Genomic DNA, 20858 nt, shown 5'->3' with positions numbered 1-20858 from the left:
AACAAACAGAGCTCACAGCGTGAAAGACTGTGTGCAGGTGAATACCCAGGAATGAAACTTTAGGAATCAAGCTACCTCCAGTTACAAATAAAGTAACAGCATACCAAAGCCCTTTACCTCTCTGGAATCTTCTATCGCATTACTGTGCGGACTGTCTGCCAATCTCCACTTTAGCAATCATTAAAATGCAGTCCTCTCTATCTTGATCCCTCTAAGCTTATGCACTATAATACAATAAAAATATTATCATATTAAAATGTATTCTATGAAATACTGTGAAAAGACATTTTTAGACAGTTTTGGGCAGCAGCAGGAGAAAGAAAAATGCCTCAATACATTTATAAGGAAGTTTATTTAGCTTTTTTATATGATATATGACATATACACACAAGTTATTACAAAAGTGCCCAGACGCAAGCTGTAATACAGTACATTAAAAAGGGGGTCCTAGGAGGGATATCTGAGATCTACAGTATCTTGGCTTCAAGAGGAAATATTTCCACTAGACATTGTAGGCAGAAGAGGACACATTTCCTCCGTGACCTGTCCAGTTAGTATGGATAAATACACCTGGCTTCGATAATAATTCATATGTATGTGCACCAAAGTAATCACGCTGAGCCTAGAATAAGAACACACACAGGAATATCAGTCACATACAAGCACTAGAAGTTGCACATACTGAGACGTGAGTATATGAAAACTAGAGGTAAGATCCGGCTCCAGTATTGTAACATTCAAACTTATTCTCTAATTATTATCAAAAACAATGCAATGAAACATTTATTAATATCTAGTTAGTAAGAGCTCAGTAGAAAGACTTACTTCTCTTAATTACTAATCTAAAAGACAAGCACTGACATACACCCAAAGATCTAGGATCAAAATGCTTTACAGGAAACTCAGTATCATTACCCATGGTTCACAGACAGAATAGTAACGGATGCTGGGCACTGTCACACAAAAACCTCTGGTACTCCTTGTCCAGATATCTCAAGGTATTTTATTGACTTCACTTTCAGGTTTATACAGAATTACATTAGGCAAACAATACCTTTATTTTTACAATGGCGGAGTGAGTAGGACATACTGTAATCACTGCCTTTAGATTAGTATTTAAATAACATCGTGATGATAATTCAGTTACCAGAAGATCTACTACACTATCTCAGGCACCTACCTGAATCAGGTTAGCTGGTAGCATCTCATGTCTGTATCCATCATAAAAGGAAAGTGCTGTAGTGAAGCAGGGCATAGGGATACCAATCTGAACTCCAGTACTGATTACATGTCGCCAAGAGTCCTGGAAGAGTGAAAAAATGGAAACTAATCACAGTTTCCTCAGAGCCATGAGCAGGCATATGGACTATTCTCATCTAAAAGCAGGTGCTATTTCACATTGTATAAAATCCAATGGCCAAGTCTGAGCCAATGCACAGCAGTAGATGCCTAATTTTACATAGAAAAGATTGATCCAAAATAAGGGCCAGTAAGATAGTGTTAGCAAACAGGACACAAAGTGCAGACATATACTTCGAGCACAATTAAACCACAACCTCAGGCAAGGATGCTGCTCTTTCACATAATTATCAGCAATGCATCTCAAAAGCGAGAACACAGTGGGGAGAATACTGAGCAAACAGTGAGGCATTTTCAGTACATCTAATCAAGCACAGCACAAAGACCGCCCAAAGGCATCAGAGGTCAGCACACTACTTCAGACAGACACATGGATAATCCTCATTTCAACTTCACATCTGATTTAGTAATTTGCATTGAACATTCAGCTTCAGTAAAAAGAATTATGAACAATAAAATGTGACTTGTCAGCCAGATAATCTGTTTTAATTCTGCCTGTCCTCTGCTGCCCAAATCAGGACACTGTTTGGGCAGACCTAGGTCTAGTGAATGGGGGTTCTGGGACACTGTTAGTTTGGTGCTACTACAAACAACAGAGCAGAGCTTTATATTCTGTATTACTGAAATCCAAGTGCACAGTAGGCACAAGTTAGGTATAGTGATGAGAATTTTTACACATGCTAGACAGGTTTTCCTGACATCATGGTTCCTCTAAATTGCGATAGTCCTACCTAAGGCTCTTCTGCAATAATAAAATGAAAACCTTTACATTTCTAACAATAGCTCTGCTAGTATCAAAGAGAAGCAACATGACACAGCACAAATTGTATTTTATGTATTTTACTCATGCATTACCTTTAGGTAGACACTACAAATATACCTTGTAACATTATATGAGGCACACCAGTTACATCTACATCTGGGATGTAAGAACAAATCTAGAGAATAATTTCTTCTTCATAAAGCATTATCCACTCCAAGTCGTAAGTCCAGCAAGATTTCAGTTCATGGCTTGATGCATCTGGATGCTGATTTATAAGGTAGCACTTCAGAGATGCAACACTTTTTTCTTTATTTAGAACTAATGTTCTCCAGCTTTCTGACGAAATAGTGGCAAGAGGCATTTGTAGGCATTTTTTCAAGACAGGTCACTAATCCTGCCATCTGGCAAAATTCTGATTTGGACCTCACTACAGTAACTTTCTTGTGCAATTTCAGCTAGCTCCAACTATATGGTTTCATTCCTCTCCTGATCATGCAAGACTGATATGTTCTACTCAAGAAGGGTACCTTTAAGCCACAGATGATTAATTCCTAGACCCATATATTATGTGTGTACAGATATACTACAAAGTCTCAAAGAACTTAAGGATTAGAGATCTTTGGGATAAAGGAGGCTGTATAAGTAGGTTTCAAAGATGTTCTCTCTGCCTTTTCATTCTTCAGTCCAAATACATTTGTGATGGGAACTCCTGGGAAAGAAGCTGAAGGAGTCCAGACTGTAAACTATTTATTTTATGCTTTTCCTTTGTTGGAAACTCACCTGACAGTTTTCAACAGCTGTCTTAAAGAAATCATCCAACAGCAAATTCTGGAGCTCAGGGTTTCGATCAAAAGCATCTTTGATTTTTCCCAGGAACACACTAGGCAGAACACACACAAACCAGGAATCAGATTTCATAGCTTTCAGCAGTGGCCCAGAATCCAAAAATGACAGCGCCAAGATTTGACTCAGCAAGACTCAGATTCCAAACATCAGGAAAGATGAAAACAAAACAAAAAGAAAATCTGCAGTAGCTAAGCCACCAGGAAATAAGCTTCATGTGGTAATCTTCAGTGCTGACTACAGAAACAGTCTGTCAGTATCTTATCAGCAGATTAACTCCAAGGATTTTCCAAGAAAACCTCTAGGCTTGTCAGTCTAGCACTGCATAAACTAAATTGCCTCTTTTCTCCCCATCAGCACTCCTTGTCCCAATTACCTTCTAATGATGCAGCCTCCCCTCCACATCAGTGCAATGCCACCATAATTGAGTGTCCATCCAAACTCTTTGGCTGCTTGTCTGAGCAGCATGAAACCTTGCGCATATGAGATAATCTTGGAAGCATACAGAGCCTAGAAAAACAAATTCAGATTTAGTGGAGGCTCACAAAGGTGAATGAGAAATTTCACAGTTTGCATGCTCTGTTCAGTCTGCATCTTATCAGGGCTGAGTTCAGCAGCCATGTTCCACCTCTTTGGTGGAAAAAAAAAATCACTTAATGGATGATACTTTCTCGGTCTGCAACACAGGCAATGGATCAAGATCAATACGAGACAGATTTCTTTCCCCTGAAATCCTGATGGGTGAACTTTAGAAGGGAGAAAAAAAATGCTCACATATTTTATCTTGTTTTAACAGTTACCCAAACTAATACCTAAATGTCAATGAATAACCTAATCCAACTTGCTTTTAGTCAGGATTCGTTGACATTGTAATAATACTACCCTGTATATGCAGATATTTATGAAAGGGACACAAAAGAAGAATCTACTTCCACTCCCAAGGCCTTTTACTAGCAATTTCCCCTTCCCTAATAGTTAGGATGTTACTGAAGTGCAAATACTATCTGAAGAGCTAAATGTCCTTTCCAATTGTTGGAAAATTTTGTCTCAGCAGAGAGAGATCAAGAGATATAATTCTCATTCCAATGGCAGGAATGTTGAGGGGGGAAAAGTGAGCTGCTGTGCATGAATTATAATCTCTGCACCCCAGCTAGCTGTCGCATTTGAATTCCCTCAGGATTTTCTATTGTCAGTAAAGGAATTGGTCACATTCTGCTGTATGGACAACACTGGACAATGCACCACTATGGGGTAGCAAAAAACAGAAACCAACTGTCATGAAAGGGAAATACAAGAGTCCTCAGATGTATGCCCTGGCAGGATTTACAGCATCCAAAACCTGCTTTGATCTGCAGCTGCAATACAGCACTCCAGCAGGCACACCTATGACTCACCTTCCGTATGTCCTCCAGAAAGGCCTTTTTGTTCCCACTGAATTGAGTCATTTTAGGCCCATCCAACAGCTTACTGGCCTGTATTCTCTCATCCTTGAGGGAAGACAGGCACCGTGCAAACACAGCTTCACCTTTATGTAGGATAGAAAAGGGCAGACAATTAGCAAGCCCAACATGACTGTTAAAGTCTATCTGCGATACTTGTCCTTATGCCTTTAGCCAGAAGAACCATTAAGTGATAAACAGCTCATAGCCAAATGAAGCATACGGGAAGAAAGGTGTATCAATGAATAATTTCAGAAACATTACTGAGGGACCAAATTGCCAGCCAATATAAATGTTGACTGATACAGCTTTCAACTGAAAAAAAAAAAAAAAGAAGCCATGAGGCATCCACATGATAATTTATCCTTAGGAACCTTCACCTGCTCTTAGTCTTAAGAAATTACTTTAATCTTTTTCCCCATCTATAAAATAAGTGTTGTACTGCAATCTAGGGACAGACAAGGTTTGAAGACTTATCTAATTCCTGCATCATGCTTCTGAAGATAAAAAGCAGTTGCATAAACGCCAATTCACATTAACTAGATGTGCTTAAAAATGAACACACGCAAAATATAACAGAGACTCGAATCAAAAACAGAGAGGCAGATTTGAACAAGTTAACCTGTAAGAGGAAGTAAATTTTACAAATCTGGTAGGTCCGTAAAACGATCATTCAGAAGCCCACCAGAAAGCTCTGTAACATCCCTGCACAGCTTACTGAACTGCATTGCCAGGGCTAAGAAATTAGCCAAGCTGCATCTTCAGCTCATAAAGAGAAAACCAGGACTCCAATCTCTTGATCTGCCACAGTTAATTCCTAATTGTGTTGTTTTAAGTTGTACATATTGCAATTGAAGATAGTATTGTTGTTAGATGAAGAAAATATTTCCTTTCGAGGTCTGACAGAAGAAAAGCAATTAAGTTTATTACAGTCTTCTTATTGAAATTTTCTTTCTCCTTTTAAGTGCATTGTGAACTACCAAAAAAACCCCGCCAAATTATTGAAGGAGTCATGTTTTCACAGGATTCTGGATCCTCCCTGCAGTAGGATTAGCATATTGAATTACAATCAGAGCTGGTTCCTCCTCTCCATTTCTGCAAAAACATCCTTCTGCACTGGGGGAAGAGAGGGGAAGAGGTAGGGAGGGAAATCAGGAAGGAGCAGGGGTAGCATGACTCTGCTTTGACAGGGAGAAGTCTGCAAGTCATGCTTATGCAATAAAACCACACACACAGAGCAACCGCCCTACGAAGGGCCATGCTTGCACAAGGGCTGTTGCGCATACTTCCCTATCAACTCATTACCTAACATTACCTAACAGTGCTACCCAGCACTGCAGAGGACTAACCAGGGAGTGTCTTCTCCACCCTTAATCTTTGGAAGAACCCCAAACAAGGGAATATTAACAGTGCGAGTGAGAAACTTTTTTTTTTCAAGGCTAGAAGTAAAAGAAGATAGCTGTGGCAGAATACTAAAACCATTTACAGAAGAACTGGTTTTGTAAAAATCTGCTGTTGCAACGCAGCCACATTTCTCTGATAGCTATCACTACAGTTACTCTCTTTAGCCTACTGAATATAGTTTATCTTATCTTCTAATACAACAGAGCTTGACCATCCAGGCAAGGGAAAAAGGTAGAGAAAGCAAGAAAAATAAAGCCAATTCTGAGAGCAGAACCTGTTGAGCCATTTTATTTACTCAAAGGGAAAGTCTACATTGGGCCTGTGGTAGGAGCAGCACTCAGTGTGTCAACTCCTGTGTTGTAACTCTACTCAGAAGCCAGGTTAGATAAAAAGGTGGGTAGCTATACTGTTAGGCACGTATGTGAGTAGGTAAACTCTCATACACTTTAGGGATATCACCCAAAGTAACTGTCAAACACATTCCCAAAAAGCTTAGTTTGGCTTTGGATTAGGGCCTTGTGAACTGGAAGGGGGGGGGGGGGGGAGGAACCCAGCATCTGTCCACCCTATATAAAGAAACACCACAAACAACTGTCATGATAGAAAAACAGACAGCAGCCACCACCACAGCCTAGAACTCTACCACTGTTGGCAAATATAGCTGTCTGTGCTCCTCAAGCCATAACATGATCCAGCCCTTGTGCCCTTGTCTAATCAGGCTAACCCCAGGTTAGCTGAGTTATACTGAAACACAGAAACAGGAGAGGAATGAAATACTTAAGTAGGTATCTGAAAAAATTCTATGCCTTCAGAAAAGTCTAGGGACTTATCAAGTGGTGCCCAAACAACAAAGCTTCATTTTTTTAAATTTTTTTAACATTTTCTCGAGGATATAATGGGATTTGGAGGAGATAAGGTAGATGATTACTGAGAGAAATGTTGCATAAATCTATCATGACACTTCTCTTATATTCACCTGGCACAAGTCATCGCCAGAACTGGGAAGATACCATGGACAAAGGCATGGTAACAGCACTACCAACACTTGAGAAACAAGCTGAAAACAAGTCCATAGAAGAAAAACAGTAATGGTTCTCAAGGTCTACATCTGGAACAGCATCTTCTGTGGGCCAAGCCCTAGTGTGGGCTCATCTCTGGGATTACTGTGCATTACCACGCTCACTAGTGCAATAAAAAGCACACAGGTAGGAAAGACAAGGCCAGATCAAAGAACCAGTTACCTATGAGTGTGACAGGGACTCCATATTCCAGGGCTGAAATGGCTGTCCACTTTCCTGTGCCTTTTTGGCCTGCACTGTCCTTGATCTTTGGGAGCAGGTATTTGCCATCAGTATCTCTGAATTTCAGAATATTGGCTGTGATTTCAATCAGGAAAGAGTCCAACTCTGTCTTATTCCATTCCTGAAATACCTGAAGATGGGGGAAAAAAGTAAAGATACCTATCTATCTCTCTATCAATCAATCAGTATCAGTAAATCAGTAGACAGCAGGGGGTCATTCTGTCTCAGTTAATGGTTCTTGGTACCCTGCCATATCTATCAATGATTTCAGCACCTCTGAAAGAGCATTGCTCAGAAGCCCTGAACTGGAAGGAGCACACCCCAGACTCAGAGCTGCAAAGCACCAATCTCCAAATAAAAAGGCAGAGGCCTTGCCTATCCTGTTGCTTATCACCTTAGGCCTTGATGGTTGGAAGCAGTACCGTCCTTTCATATCATTCCAAGACACATCACATTTATTTACTTGCTTCAACCAAATCTTTGCAAGAATTACCTGCTTGATTATAAAGCTCAATCTTTTATTAGCTTTTTTCAGGCCAAGTCAATTCATATTCCTGCACGAGAAGTTGCTTCCTGGAAAGAAATCAACTGCAGAATTGAAGATTTAGACAACTTCTATCAATATTCAGGTGCAACTGCCTGCTGCTTCCTACCTCATTTTAAGCTCATGAATATTGTGCATTTGCAATATTGGCAGAAAGTACAGCAGACAAATTTGCTTCCCGCACATACACCACCTTTACCCAAGCCCAGCTATCTCCATCACACTGCAGGTAGCCACCACAGTTCAGGGAGGTACAGATCACCTTTGACATCTCGTCATGATCCATGCCCACCACATCCTTCATCAGGTGGTAGGCCTCACAGATCAGCTGCATGTCTCCATACTCAATCCCGTTGTGCACCATCTTCACAAAGTGACCAGCGCCCTCATCTCCTACCTGTCGAGAAACATCCAAAAATGCCATCAGCAACAGTGCTGCCACCACTGCCAGTGAGTGCCTATAGCTTTTTTCTACCTAAGAATACTTTATAAGCCCACTGCTAATTGAAAACACTGTGCACCTAATCACAGATCCACTTAGCTTCCACTATCCAGTCAAACTTCACCCTTCCCTTGTATTGCAAAAGTTATCAGAGATGGTAAATCTGAATCGAATGCAGCCAGCCAGAAAATCAGCCCACCAATGTGCCTGGTCTTATCAAGGTCAGCAACCAAGCTACTTAAGCTTGGATCTAACCACAACCAAAGGTCAGTATCAAATCAATATTTACCCAGTCACAACAAGGTTCCCCACTTCCCACTTTAGCAGCAATGCTTTGAAATATTGTCTTGATGTGGGGCCTGTGGGGAGAAATGGTACAGCTCAGCATGGAGGCAAAGGACACAAATACAGCAAAAGAAAATTCATCATTATGGTGCATTCTATTGTAATTTGCAACAGGTAAGATGGGGTGAGGTGCTGAACACAGCAATATCAAATAAAAAGTGCGGTTTTCCCAGAGTTAAACACTGTCTGCAAAAAATGGGGACAGCCCATGTCATATTCTTACAGCGCAGTGCAGACAAGCTCAGTGTACCTAAAGCTGCCTAAATATTATCTTCTCCTTTTTACAGACAGGAAAGTCAGGGAAGGTTATGACAGAAGTTCACAGTCAGAAAATATCAGCGTCAGAGCTGAAGCAAAACCCTGTTCTGTTCTATAAGTACAAGAAAACACTAAGGTGATCTGGAGGAAGAGAGGGAGGGAAGGAACCCCATGAATGCAAGTCAGGATATAGTAATCTGTATTATTGCAGTAACTTAGGAGTTTTAGTAATTGCTACACTCCCTCCTGCACAGTAAATTGCTAAGCCAACAGGATAGCATTACAGAATGCCAAGTCTGGAATAAGTGAAAGCTACCACTAGGAAAAGAGCATGGGCAGCACATGGGCTGCAGGTGCAATGAAAGAGGGGGACAAAGTTCAGGTAAGGGTGGCAAACAGAAGCTGTCTTCATAGAGCAATTTAGGGCAAAAAGAAGACAAGACACTACAGTGATTAGTGTTACTGTTGTTGCCAGTTTTGCACCATCAAGTTTGAAGAGGCTGATTTTGGGATGAAATGCTGATGCAAAGGGACAGGGACTTAATGTTTCTAAAGCTCAGGTAAAGCCTGGAAAAAAACCACTTCTTTCTACGTTTACAGAGAGAATGGCCAATCAGGGATAAAGTCCCATATGAAAATTGATGTACAATCCTTTTCAGTAACACAGGTACAAAACCACAGGACAATAAGGCAGAGAGATGTGCCAAAAAAAATGTGCATGTTCGATAGACACAGCCTCCTTTGATATGCATGTGGGGACTGTGGGAACATTTGTTGCTGCCTGTTTTACGGCTAACAACTTTCCAAGCTCATCAGATCCCAAAGAAAAAATCATAGTCAAGAAATAATACTTTTTTATTTAAGCAAAATTCTTTTCTCCCCTTCCACACACTTCTGCCTCCAGATTTCTGCAGGTACTATTTTTGCCTGTATATTCCTGGATGAGAAAACTGAGTAAGTTTTCTCTGTCATGAAAATCCAGCACTAGCCTGCGACCTCAGCTAGGTTGAGAAATCTTGAGCCTTGAGGAAGTAAGACAGTGACATATCATGTTCTTTCCACACCCATGCCCTTCCTCCCTCCCTCAGCTCTCAACACAAACAGGAGATTAATGTTGCAAACCAGCCTGAAAAAGAATACACTAACTCATGCTTACCAGGCTTCTTTGGCTCCTCCTGGCATAAGTGAAGGCCCATATCTTGCACCCTCCTCTCCACCACTAACACCACTTCCAACAAACAAGATGCCCTTTTCCTTCAGTGCCTTACAACGTCTCTGGAACAAAGAGCAGAGCAGCATTATACATATGTATATATATATTTTAATGCCAGAGTCAGGTCTTAATTTTAGACCTAAAAATTATGTTTTCAGTTCTGCTTTGAAATGGCAGACAATCTCGGAGAAAGTTTGTACATGCAGCAATGCTAACATTAGGAAACTTCCCCCTGCTTTGACATAGGCCCTTGCAAAAGAGATGCAGTGAGAGAAGAAGGTGCTTGTAAGCACCAGACAAGAGAGCAGTGCTGTGGCTGGAAAAGGCTCAGAATTCAGTGTCAGGTGATACATGCAAGGTACAAGGATGTGAGGGAGGTAGATTAGGTCCAAAGTAGAGTTGTATCTCACTAGATTATCCTGTGGTCATGTATGAACCAGATAAAACGACAAATGGAACACTGTCCATACTACTTAGAAACCCATATTCTAGGACCTTTCCATTAGGTAAGACCAATTCTGTAAGCATCCTCAGATTTACAAATCTCCCTGAAACAAGATATTTCCATGGTGCCTTCACTCCTTAAAAGCTGCCAGTAAAAGCAGCCTCAACTATCAGGGCCACTCCTGTAAAAAGTCTACTTATGCTTATGGAACAGTTCTTAACTACTATTAAGCCACTTTTTAATAGAGTGTATGATATAGTTTTGCAGGGATAACTCAGTCTGGCTTTCCCCGAGCAGAGGGGAGATATCTTATTGGCTGACTATTCTGGTGATCGGAGGAGAAAGAACAACAGGAAGGGACCAGCCTTATCCATCCACTTTTGACATAAAACAGTATGAGGCTTACTGTGGTGTCTCTGTACTCAGAATTCCCACCATCAATTATGATATCTCCAGTCTCCAACAATGGCACCTGCCAAAAATAAATCAGCATTTTGGTTTCCTCCATGTGTTCAAAAATTCATTTTGACAAACAACTGAGATCTTCCAGAGTAAAACTCTCCAAGAGTCACTGAGAAGTCACAAGCAGAAAGAACATTAGCCTCACCAGTTTATTAATGAAGTCGTCCACTGCGCTTCCAGCCTTCACCAGCAAGATGATGCGACGGGGCTTCTTTAGCTTAGAGACCATCTCCTCCAGGCTGTGAGCGCCAATCACTTTGGTTCCCTTGGCCTCATTGGCCAGAAAGTCATCCACTTTGGAAACTGTCCTGTTAAAAGCACAAACCTAGGGCAGCAATAAAAGATGTTAATAAAAGCTGCCAACAGAACTATTACTTTAGCTCAGACTAGGAATTATAAGAGCAAGGTTCAACATCACATGGTCTACTACTTCCCCATTCTCTAAAGACAGAGCAGGGACAAAGTGCCACTTCCTGCATGTTTTTGCAAGTGCTTTGGAGACAACCCCAAAGTAAAGTTAAGGGAAAGATCATGCTAAGACACAACCAATACCTCAAGCAGCTGGCTAAGTACAGGCATGCAATGCCTCTTTCTCTGAAAACCAGGACAAAGACCAGAGGTTAATGGGTGGTGTTTCTTCCTTGTAATTGTAGACCATCACAACGAAAAAAGAAAAATAAACAAAACACCCAGCTCCATTCCCGCGTGCTAGTGAATCAGCCCTTCTGAACGATGTTTTCTTTCACTTACCACAAAGCCATGGTCGTTCATGTTCAAAATCAGGTTTTGACCCATCACGGCCAGTCCAATCAAAGCAATATCAGCTCTGGAAAGTGGAAGCACAAACATGCCGAGCAGCGCTCGTTAGCAGTGATGTGGCACCAGCATCCATGCCCTCCGTCATGCAGCCTGGACCTCACCAAGGCCACCTTTCCCTTTCTAACAAATGCAGCGGCACATGCCCTGAAGCGATTCCTTGCGGATCCCGCTCAGTCCAGAACGGAGACCCCTATGCAGCACGCATTAAGTGGTCTCAAGCCACCAAGGTTTCTTCCCAGCTACCAAGGCAAAACAAGACGGGCAAGAAAACAAAGCCATCCAAAACAGCGCACCAGGAGGCAGCGACGGAACTTACTTGTGCGAGCACGCAACTGCTCCGGCTCTGCCCAGCTCCGCATTTAACGGAGGCTGCGCCGGCATGTCACGTCCGCAAACCGCGTCGCTGCTCGCGAGCAAAGTGCCGCGGCCCCGCGGGCCGGGCCAGCAGCGGTGCTTTGCTCTGCCGGGGGCTGCGTGCTTCAGCTCGCCCGCGGAGCGCCCCGGCCCGGACTTCACCCCCGCCGGGCACCCTCGCCTCACGCGCTCCCGCCCCCGATAACGGTCGCTAACGGCTTTCCCGTGACGCAGGGCCGCCCCCTCCCCCGCCGCCGCCCGAGCCGAGGCCCAGCCGGTCCCCGGCCCTGCGGGCGGCCCCGCCGAGGGCGGCAGCGGCCCGAGGGCAGCGGCCGGCGGCGCAGAGCCCCGCACTCACTGGGCCATGGCGGCGGCGCGAGGCGATAACGGCACGGAGCGACGGCGATGGCGGCGGCAGCGGCGCTGGCGCTCTCTGCCGCGGCGCGCGCCCGCCCGGCCCTCACGCGCGCGGGGCGGGGCGAGGCGGCGCGCCGCGCCCATTGGCTCCGCAGCGGAGCCCCGCCCCCCGCCCATGGGCCGATGGTTTGGGCGCCAGGCACCCCCCCCTCTTAAAGGGACAGGCGGGTCCGGGGGCAACATCTCTGCACCCTTGCTTTATCCCTCAACTGCTGAAAGCATCCCAAAACTACCTAGAAATGCTGCTGAACGTAGCTGAAGAGAACAGGAGGAAGAAGGATAAGAAGGGCTTCCAATCCTTCTAAAGAGCAGATGAGATAATTTTATTTTCAAAGGCAGAAGCTTGCCAGTGTTTGAAAACGAGTAATTGAGATAAGAAACTGGTAATTAAACCACAATGAAAGGAGTACACATTATAGCTGCTAATGCACTGGTTGTACCTTTATTGTTTCACCTCGTTCACTAACAATTCAGTGGTGCAAGGTTACCATACACAGTTAGATAATGTCTGCATTGCACACCTAAGGCTATACAGCAAATGGATCAGAATTAGTACAAATACATGAACTATATTTACATTTTGTATACTCAAGCTCCAAACATCAGATATATTTACAAAATAAAATATGAAAATGAAAATTGGAAATTAATGTACAGTGTTGCTGATGCACTCCTTCGCTGGGATGAAATCAGTTTGCAAAGAGATTTGTTCAAGAAGGCCACTTACACAGCGTATACCTTGTATACCTTTTGTACAGAGAGGTTGAATGGGGAAATGGGGACCACAATTAAAAAAAAAAGTATGTAGTTCAGTGCAACAGCATGTCTAATGTCCAAAGTCAAGAACATTAATCAACTGCACATGAAGTGTGAACATCCAGAGTGGAAAATTAAGAACTGATCCTGGGAAGCGCCGATCATCCAAGACTCCCTCTGCTTCTAGTCCTTGGTTTCAACATGAGCAAGAGGTAGGTTCAGTACTGCTCAGGATTGGGCCGCTAATATGGCAACATACCCTCAGTTTTCTGAATACACGGCTACTTGTGTTAATTTAAAAACTGTTCCAATTGACACTGGACACAACCATCTGGTAAGCGTTGGACTAGTTTTGATTTCAAATACTTAGAACGCATAAATGGCCTTCTGAACAAAGTATCTCAACCCTGTTCTTTGAACAGCTGATGTTTTTAACAAGGAAGCACAAAATTAATACATTCCTGCTACATACAGTACAGTTCAGACCACATACTGGGTTTTAAACCACAACGGAGAGATGCAACACACATGTTAGAGACCCATTTTAAAATACATTCAGCAAACCGTCCCAGAGCAGCATTAGTATCCTTCCTTTGAGCAGCAGGTTAACAACTGCATCTTCAACAAAGAAACACCACCACAATACAAACTAACACAAACAAAGGCTGTGTAAGAGTACCAGAAAGATGCATATGCATAGGCAGTATTACTTGATTGCAGAGTACCAATGGGTCTTATTCCAAAGCTAATCCTCTAACCTGTGATTAATTACAGATGTATAAATATACAATACATTACATAAACTTAAATCCCTGTAAATTAGATAACAAGCAGCAAAAAGTAAAGTCTTTGCTTTGAAATACCTTGCTATTTAGTAATAAGAACTGTTAGACACTGGCAAAAAAAACAAAACAACTTTCTCAGTGGTTCGGAAATACTATTCCCTTCCCTTCTGCGTTCCAGAATATAGGAATTTTCTAACAAAAAACAAAGTACTTAAAGTGCATTTCTAAAATACAGTTTAGGAGGTTTAGTTTTGTTTAGTTTTAAAGTATTGAGGAAGCTCCAACACCAATGACATGGTTTTCACAGGACCCAATGATGTTTTTTCCCTTCCCTTTACTGAAGAACATAAAAACCCAGAGTTACAGTACAAGTTCACTCTCAAGTCTCTCCAAGAATTGCCAGTCGAGTTTACCACTAGCACTTATGCTCAGTGGGTTGGCAGGCCCACAGCACGATGCCTAGTGGCTGGGTCCTGAGAGCTGTCTGACTCTAGGAGCCCACATACACGCAGTAGGTAACCAAAAGTGGGTTTTTAAATGTCAAGAGAAGGCAGCTTAGCACATTTTCCCCTTCTTGGTCTGTTCCAAAAGAGAAATTTGTAACTTGCTGGGCTAGATCAAAAAAAGCTTTAAAGTGAGCTGAAATCCACTTTTGTTGTCGTCGTTTACAGAAAACCTGAATTGTCTCACTCCAGTTTTAAGGAGGAGGGAAACTGATGTCTCAAAACAGGCTTCAATAACTGTTGAAAAACTCTGTGACTGTGTACTTTTATCTCAGACCTGAAAACAGTAATGCCCATTTGAACTCCATGGGACAAGTGTTAATCTATTCTGTCACAGATTATGAGGCTTTAAGAGATGTTGATGCTTAAAAATAGAATTTTGCTCTTCTGATGACCTATTATCCATATATGCATCAAGCCATCTGAAGTTGCTTAGAGTCCTTAGATATAAGGGTAACATTTATACAACACTGCTACACATTTCCAGCTCTGTATCAAGTAAGCATCAGTCTCTTCCTGCTTTCAAAGGAAGATTCCCTTAATCATGTTCCTGTGCAATACCTATATCCCCTTAGTTCATTTTCTGGCTTATCCAAAGCAAAGACTTAACAAACTAGTTATGTTCTAGTTAAAAAAAATAATAATAAAAAAATAAAAACACAAACGTTCTCAGTGCATCACATAATACCACCTGAATTGCTACCCCTCCTCCTCTCCTCAGACTGGTTCCACCTTCATTACAAACAGTGGTGGTGGCAGCAACAACTTAGTGCTTAAAATTAACCTAATGCATTCTTAACACATCTTGACATCCGCTTAGCTCCAGTATGGGGAGCCCTCTTTCAGCACTAGCAATCTTATTTGCACACACACTTGAAGTGCATAGCGTCCGTTACAAAGAAACATCATCACTATATTGAGTCACACAATTAAACAAGATGCAGCCAGGGAAAAGAAAATAATTTTCTATATTATGCTCTTGGGTCCCCAGGACACACTCTCACTCTGAGTTCCAGTTCTGGAGCAAGTCTGAGGACCACAGAAGACAGGATGAGTACACAGTTTAGCTGGAGTACTATCTTGAAATATATAAAGATATGTCCTAGCAAGTGTCAGACTCCATCTCCCTGCCCCTTTTCTAGCCACGCTTTTAGGAGGTGCCATTATGCACTGCACTTTACTGCAGAAGCAAAAAAACCCATAAAGCTAAAAAAGTTTGCTCAACTGCTGACAGTCCCACACAAGCTTCTGGCTACAGAACTTCCGATGCATGGCATGACTCGGTGACAAATGATCTGAATGAAAACAACCTTCCTGAGCTGGTGTCACAAAACAGTATTTTCCTAAGTGTGCCTACTGCAACAATGGAACAAACCCCTTCTACTTCCACCCTGAGAGACAGGAGCCTTAGCATGAAATCGCTGTACATTCCCCAGAATCACAGCTAGCCCTATCGGTGCCCAAGGTAAGTCAAGACAGTATAGCACAGCAGTCAAACAGTTAAAAACAAACCAAAAAATCCCAACCTCCCTGAAAACTTGAGAGATGAGTTTACTTCTCAGAAGGGAACTCATTCTGCCTCCCTTTCTTGGGGCAAGGATCAAAGCTCTGCCACAGGAAGAACTTACATTGCAGGCCAAGAACTAACACCATCTAGCTGATCTCCAAAAAGCCAGTTACTGCACCCCACTGACCAGGACTGGAGTCTACTTGATCTGTCCTCCAGGAAAGACTACCTGTTAAGTTAAAAGTTAATTAAGGGGTTTTAGCTAAGGAAAATTGCAGCAGGGAGATAGGAGGTATTCAACAATTATTCCAAGGAGAAGTGGAAGCTTTCCATTGGTGCCTGGAGAATACTGCGAGTGCTAGGTTCAGAAATTATTTTCTAGAGAGAGGATGCTTTGCCCATGGACAGACTGGACATCATATGAATATTACAGATAAAGGATGCATGCATAAAGCAGGCCTTTTAGAAAGATGCCAAATACACTGCTCAGAGCAGTCTTCCATAAACTGCCAGTTAGAATTGTAAATCTCTTCCAGGAGAGGGAAGTGAGAACTGTTGCTACAGGAACTCAGAAGCCACAACTAAAAGCAGAAAAGGGAATTATTGCCCCCCTGTGGTGATCTCCTGAACACACTCTAGGGAACAACAATGCTGGCTTTTTTCAACTTAACACACTCCATCCACATCAAATATGAGGCTAAGCGTCTCAAACTTTAGGGATTACATCTAATATTGCAGCGACGTTGTTTATTTTTCCTCGCGTGAGCACAAGTTCTGTCTGCTCAGCTCGGTTCTGAGGCAGAGGGGTGTACATGTTCTCAGGGAGAGTTAGAGCCAAGCACTGCTCATATGCACCCCACAGCAAGAGTTCAAAGGCAGATCATTACAGCCAGCCCCTCTTGATTTGTTCCCTCATCTTTTTGCAAGTCATGCCCTTGTCTGCTGGAGCCTGGAAACTCAAAAACTTGCACCAGTCCAAAATCCAATCTGCCCAGATAGGTTTATCCAATATCAGCTTTCAACAGAGTTTAAATCAGAGGCTGGATCCAGGAAGCCTGAGGAGCTATTGCAGTTCCTGGCTGGTAATGTCTACAGAAGGAATAATCTTTCCCTGGCGTTAGAACTTTGCCCTGAGGGAACCAGTGACTACTGCCAAATCATAAACTGAATGAAAAACCTAGAGCATTTTAGACAGACAACACAGACAGTGGGACAGACACCAAAAGGTCAGTTGGAATGGGAAAACAATCGTTACAACAAAAAAAAATTTTTTTTTTAAAGAGTCGTGCATATTAACTCAATCCCTTTCTTTTTTTTCTTTTTTTCTTTTTGTTTGGCCACATGCTACTAGTAGGATTCTCAGCACAAGTGAAAAGAAAAAAGGTAGGGTTAGAATAGCTAGAAAATGTGCTGAAAGAGTTGGGAAGGTAGGGGACGTTAAGCCACAGGATTACATACAAGAGAAACTGTCAAGAATCACAAAGAGAAAATGAGAGGTAACACTTTATCTATCAGAAGGTGAGTTAGGGAGAACAGATGAGAACGTTACATGGACTCAGTACTTCATCTGGCCTGTGCGTCTTCGAGCCAGTTTTGACCTGCACAAGAAAGTAAAAAAAATTTGTTGAATTCTGGAAATTTATTTTTCTTCCCTCCCCACAGTTAGCCCATTTTCTGTTCTGCTCTTTTGTACAGGTCTAGATAATTGCCCAACTAGCTCACCCACCTTCTCAAATCCTTCAGAACAAGATTAATTCTGTGACTATCTGCCTACTTGCTTATAACTATCTCTAGGCTCTGTAGCATTTGTATGCTCAAGAACTGCCTCTTACCGTATCGTGCCAGCAAGGAGTGGGTTGAAGGCATATAACCAGTCATTCATGTCTTTGTCATTGATGGCCTGGAGCAGGACCCCACGGTGCTTTGTACATACACCAAAGGTGTTGGGTGTCTGAAATATCAAAGACAACTTAAAATAACCAAATATACAAGCACAGAAGCTGATGCACATTCCTTCTCCCAAGCAGATACATCACATTTGTAAAAAGCATGAGACCCAAGGACTTTTCTTTATGTTTTATTGATCATTTCCAGGATATTATTAGTCAGCCAAATGGGACATCTTCTATGAAATGTAGTTTTAACTCATGACTGTGGACTGTCAGAGCTGCTGAGATGAATCAGTTAAGTTCATTTGAATCTCTGCAGGGTGCATATGTGTGGCTTTTAAAACAAATAAATCCGGGGTGCTGGTACCAACACAAGCTCACAAAAATGAATATGATCCAGAATGGCAGTCAGGATTTCAAGCCTCTTGTAGAACTGTGTCCAAGTCCAGTCAGGTAAGACACCCTGAACAAATGGGGAGCCTTGCTGGCAGCATCAGAAGCCATGAGGTGAGGAGACATTTCTCTAAAATACAGATGTGTTCTCCTTAGACCAGAGATGACAGACAGGACAGTCTAGGTGCACTACCACCTGCACTGCTATTCCTGTTTTATGTATAAACAAAAAATTGCTCTTAGACTGACCTTTACCATTGCCTGCTGATCCTCGCTGTATTCCACCTGAGCCGTGGATAAGTTTATGACTCCTCTTTCCACAGGATCTTTATCGCTGTTGTAAATAAAAACATATGGACGGCGGACCACCACAAAATGCTTGGCCCAGGAGCTGGAGAGTGGCTCTTTGAAGTGAAGGTATCCTTTCTTTGAGACTACAGAGCTGGAAAAGAAAATAGGAATATTTTCTCCTAAGCAAGGCAACTACTGAGTGCCCCTATTAACTGCAAAACATTATACAAGACTAGGGCCTTCAAATGTTCCATCCCTAACACTATTATTAAAAAGTTTTTACAGAAAGCTGATTTCTGTCTTCAGGAATTATGCAAAGTTCTGGCACAAAAAATAACCCACAAAGACGTGGACTTCAGTGAACTTCAGCTATGGGTTTGATGATAGCAGACATTATACTTAAGTCATTGGAAATCTTGTTTATTAAGTGAAATCTTGTTTATTAAGTGAAATCTTGTTTATTAAGTGAAATCTTGTTTATTAAGTGAATGCAGGGAATGAATGCTTCAGAGTTTAAAGATCAGCACAACTCTCATCAATCCTGCTGTCAGCTGCATCATTAACAACTTTATAGTTCTGCTATCACCTGTTAATTTACTTTCCTTCAAATAAGGCAAGGAAAATAGAAATCCGAGAAAACCCTTGTGACAGCACACAGGAAGGCACAATCACACCACACTACAACAGGAAATTTACCCTGGTCTGATTTCCTCAATATCAGGAACAAGGTTTAGGAATTCATTCTTTCCAGCTCTGGCAATATAGGAAGTTTCTACTGCAGGAATGAGCTGAAACTGTTCCAACTCAGGACAGGGACTGGAGGCACGAGAATTTGCTTCTGGGGTCCTTGAAAAAAGTGGAGAGAGAAAAAGTAAACCACAAAGCAAACGAATGTGCCAATGGAATTTAAAACACATCTCCAGCCTAGCCTGTCTTACAAGCTTCATCCTCTAATCCAGATCTTTTGCAGGATATAGGGAGCCTTTTGTACAATATCAAACAGCACTTCCATAGAAAACTGTGGAATAAAACTTGAGGCTTTGTACTAAGGAGATAAATATTAACTGTTAATAAGTGGTTTCCCACTATTTCTCCCTTGTTTCCCTTGCCAAACACTGTCACAACACAGAGCCATGTCATATTATGGTCTGACATAGGATGTACCACAGTACTTCCCAAGATGTACTACAGTACTTCCCAAGATGTAATTTGGACCTTCTGTGTTTAACATTCTCTGAGAAAAGTACATGTCTTTCAATCAGTAGTTTTTCCTGATTTCATCAAAATTACCTTCTGTAGATACAGCTGAAGACGATAAACAAAGGTTACTGGCCAAACTGGTCCATTCCAGGCTGTTGTTAGTAGGTCTTCTTGACAGATCCCCCCCTTCCCCCCAAAAAACGACCAAAAACTTTGGGAACTCTGCACACTGAAGATGAACTAGCCACTACAACACCATACATCTGACTGTTCTTTCATCGCAAGGAAAGAAAACACCTCAAAAGGTAGGAAAAGGGGGAAAAAAAGTATGTGCAGAGTGATTGGAGAAGATAAAGCAAGGGGCAATATACAGAAACATCTGAAAGTACAGAAAATGAAAAAGAGGAAAAAAAGAAATTCAGATAACATAGCACAGACAGCTTTGTGAAGTGCTAAGAAATATTTTTCCTATTCATACCCTATACTTACTTCTGATCAATTGAATTGCATCTTGAATCTACCAGAGAAGGACAGGTAGATGAAGGAGTGAGGGTAGCACTGCTGAAACTGGACACTGATGGGTCCCGCCCAATTGGAGAAATATCAGACAGCTACAAGGACAAACACATGCAAAATATTATAGAGGAGCTTTTTGTAGCTGGTGTTCAGTCCTAGTTAGAACAGGGCACTCAAAGCAAGCATGCAGAAGGCTCAGATAATAGAAAAGTATTTCTATTGGCTGCTTCCCTATTCGGCAGTAAATTTTTGCACAGAAGCATTATAAATCCCTGTCTGGGGGTGAAAATAAAATGATACTTCCATAGACACAGTTTGTTAATGTCCTGAACTTCTGATAATCTACACCCTGACTTCCTCAATGGAATGTATTAGTTTGCCTGTTTTGCAACAGAATTGCATCTGTGCCTACAGTCAGAATTCTTGAAAGCTTTTTGATTTTTTCTCCTTTAAGTTTTTGCATAGGGAAAGTGAATGATAAGGTAATATAGAGCACCTCCAGCCTGGTGATAACCTAGAAGCTATACTATAGCCTGAGATCACACCATTTCCAATTCCTTCAACAGTCTTTGGAACCTGAAGCTGAACAGAACAGACAAGTTCTTCCAAC

The 20858-nt window shown here is 42.0% G+C and overlaps 2 protein-coding genes across 12 annotated transcripts in view; both read right to left on the bottom strand.

The window, feature by feature from the left end:
- Positions 1-333: 333 nt before the first annotated feature.
- On the bottom strand, positions 334-12484 carry PGD (phosphogluconate dehydrogenase). Of its 2 annotated transcripts, none has more exons than XM_064525586.1 (13): positions 12350-12484; positions 11569-11644; positions 10964-11143; positions 10763-10828; positions 9855-9973; positions 8385-8454; positions 7916-8050; positions 7050-7239; positions 4360-4490; positions 3342-3475; positions 2903-3002; positions 1181-1303; positions 334-622 (listed from the first exon to the last, which is right to left on the bottom strand). In XM_064525586.1, the coding sequence occupies exons 1-13, from the start codon at positions 12355-12357 to the stop codon at positions 503-505; spliced, it is 1452 nt and encodes a 483-aa protein (XP_064381656.1). In that variant the 5' UTR covers positions 12358-12484; the 3' UTR covers positions 334-502. The 2 variants fall into 2 exon arrangements, with proteins under 2 accessions (XP_064381656.1, XP_025951306.2); XM_026095521.2 differs by lacking the exon at positions 12350-12484 and adding an exon at positions 11954-12033.
- Positions 12485-12828: 344 nt separating this feature from the next.
- The window catches only part of KIF1B (kinesin family member 1B), a 100008-nt gene continuing 91978 nt past the window's right edge, over positions 12829-20858 (bottom strand). For all 10 annotated transcript variants that reach the window (XM_064525577.1, XM_064525583.1, XM_064525580.1 and 7 more), the window contains 5 exons: positions 20222-20343; positions 19229-19378; positions 18491-18683; positions 17792-17910; positions 12829-17557 (listed from right to left, as the gene is read on the bottom strand). In XM_064525577.1, the coding sequence (XP_064381647.1) occupies positions 17515-17557; positions 17792-17910; positions 18491-18683; positions 19229-19378; positions 20222-20343 (627 nt within the window). In that variant the 3' untranslated portion in view covers positions 12829-17514. The remainder of the gene's footprint in view (positions 17558-17791; positions 17911-18490; positions 18684-19228; positions 19379-20221; positions 20344-20858) is intronic.

This window comes from Dromaius novaehollandiae, chromosome 24 (assembly GCF_036370855.1).
Source record: "Dromaius novaehollandiae isolate bDroNov1 chromosome 24, bDroNov1.hap1, whole genome shotgun sequence".
Lineage (NCBI taxonomy): Eukaryota > Metazoa > Chordata > Aves > Casuariiformes > Dromaiidae > Dromaius > Dromaius novaehollandiae.
This window is presented reverse-complemented; position numbering and strand designations above follow the sequence as displayed.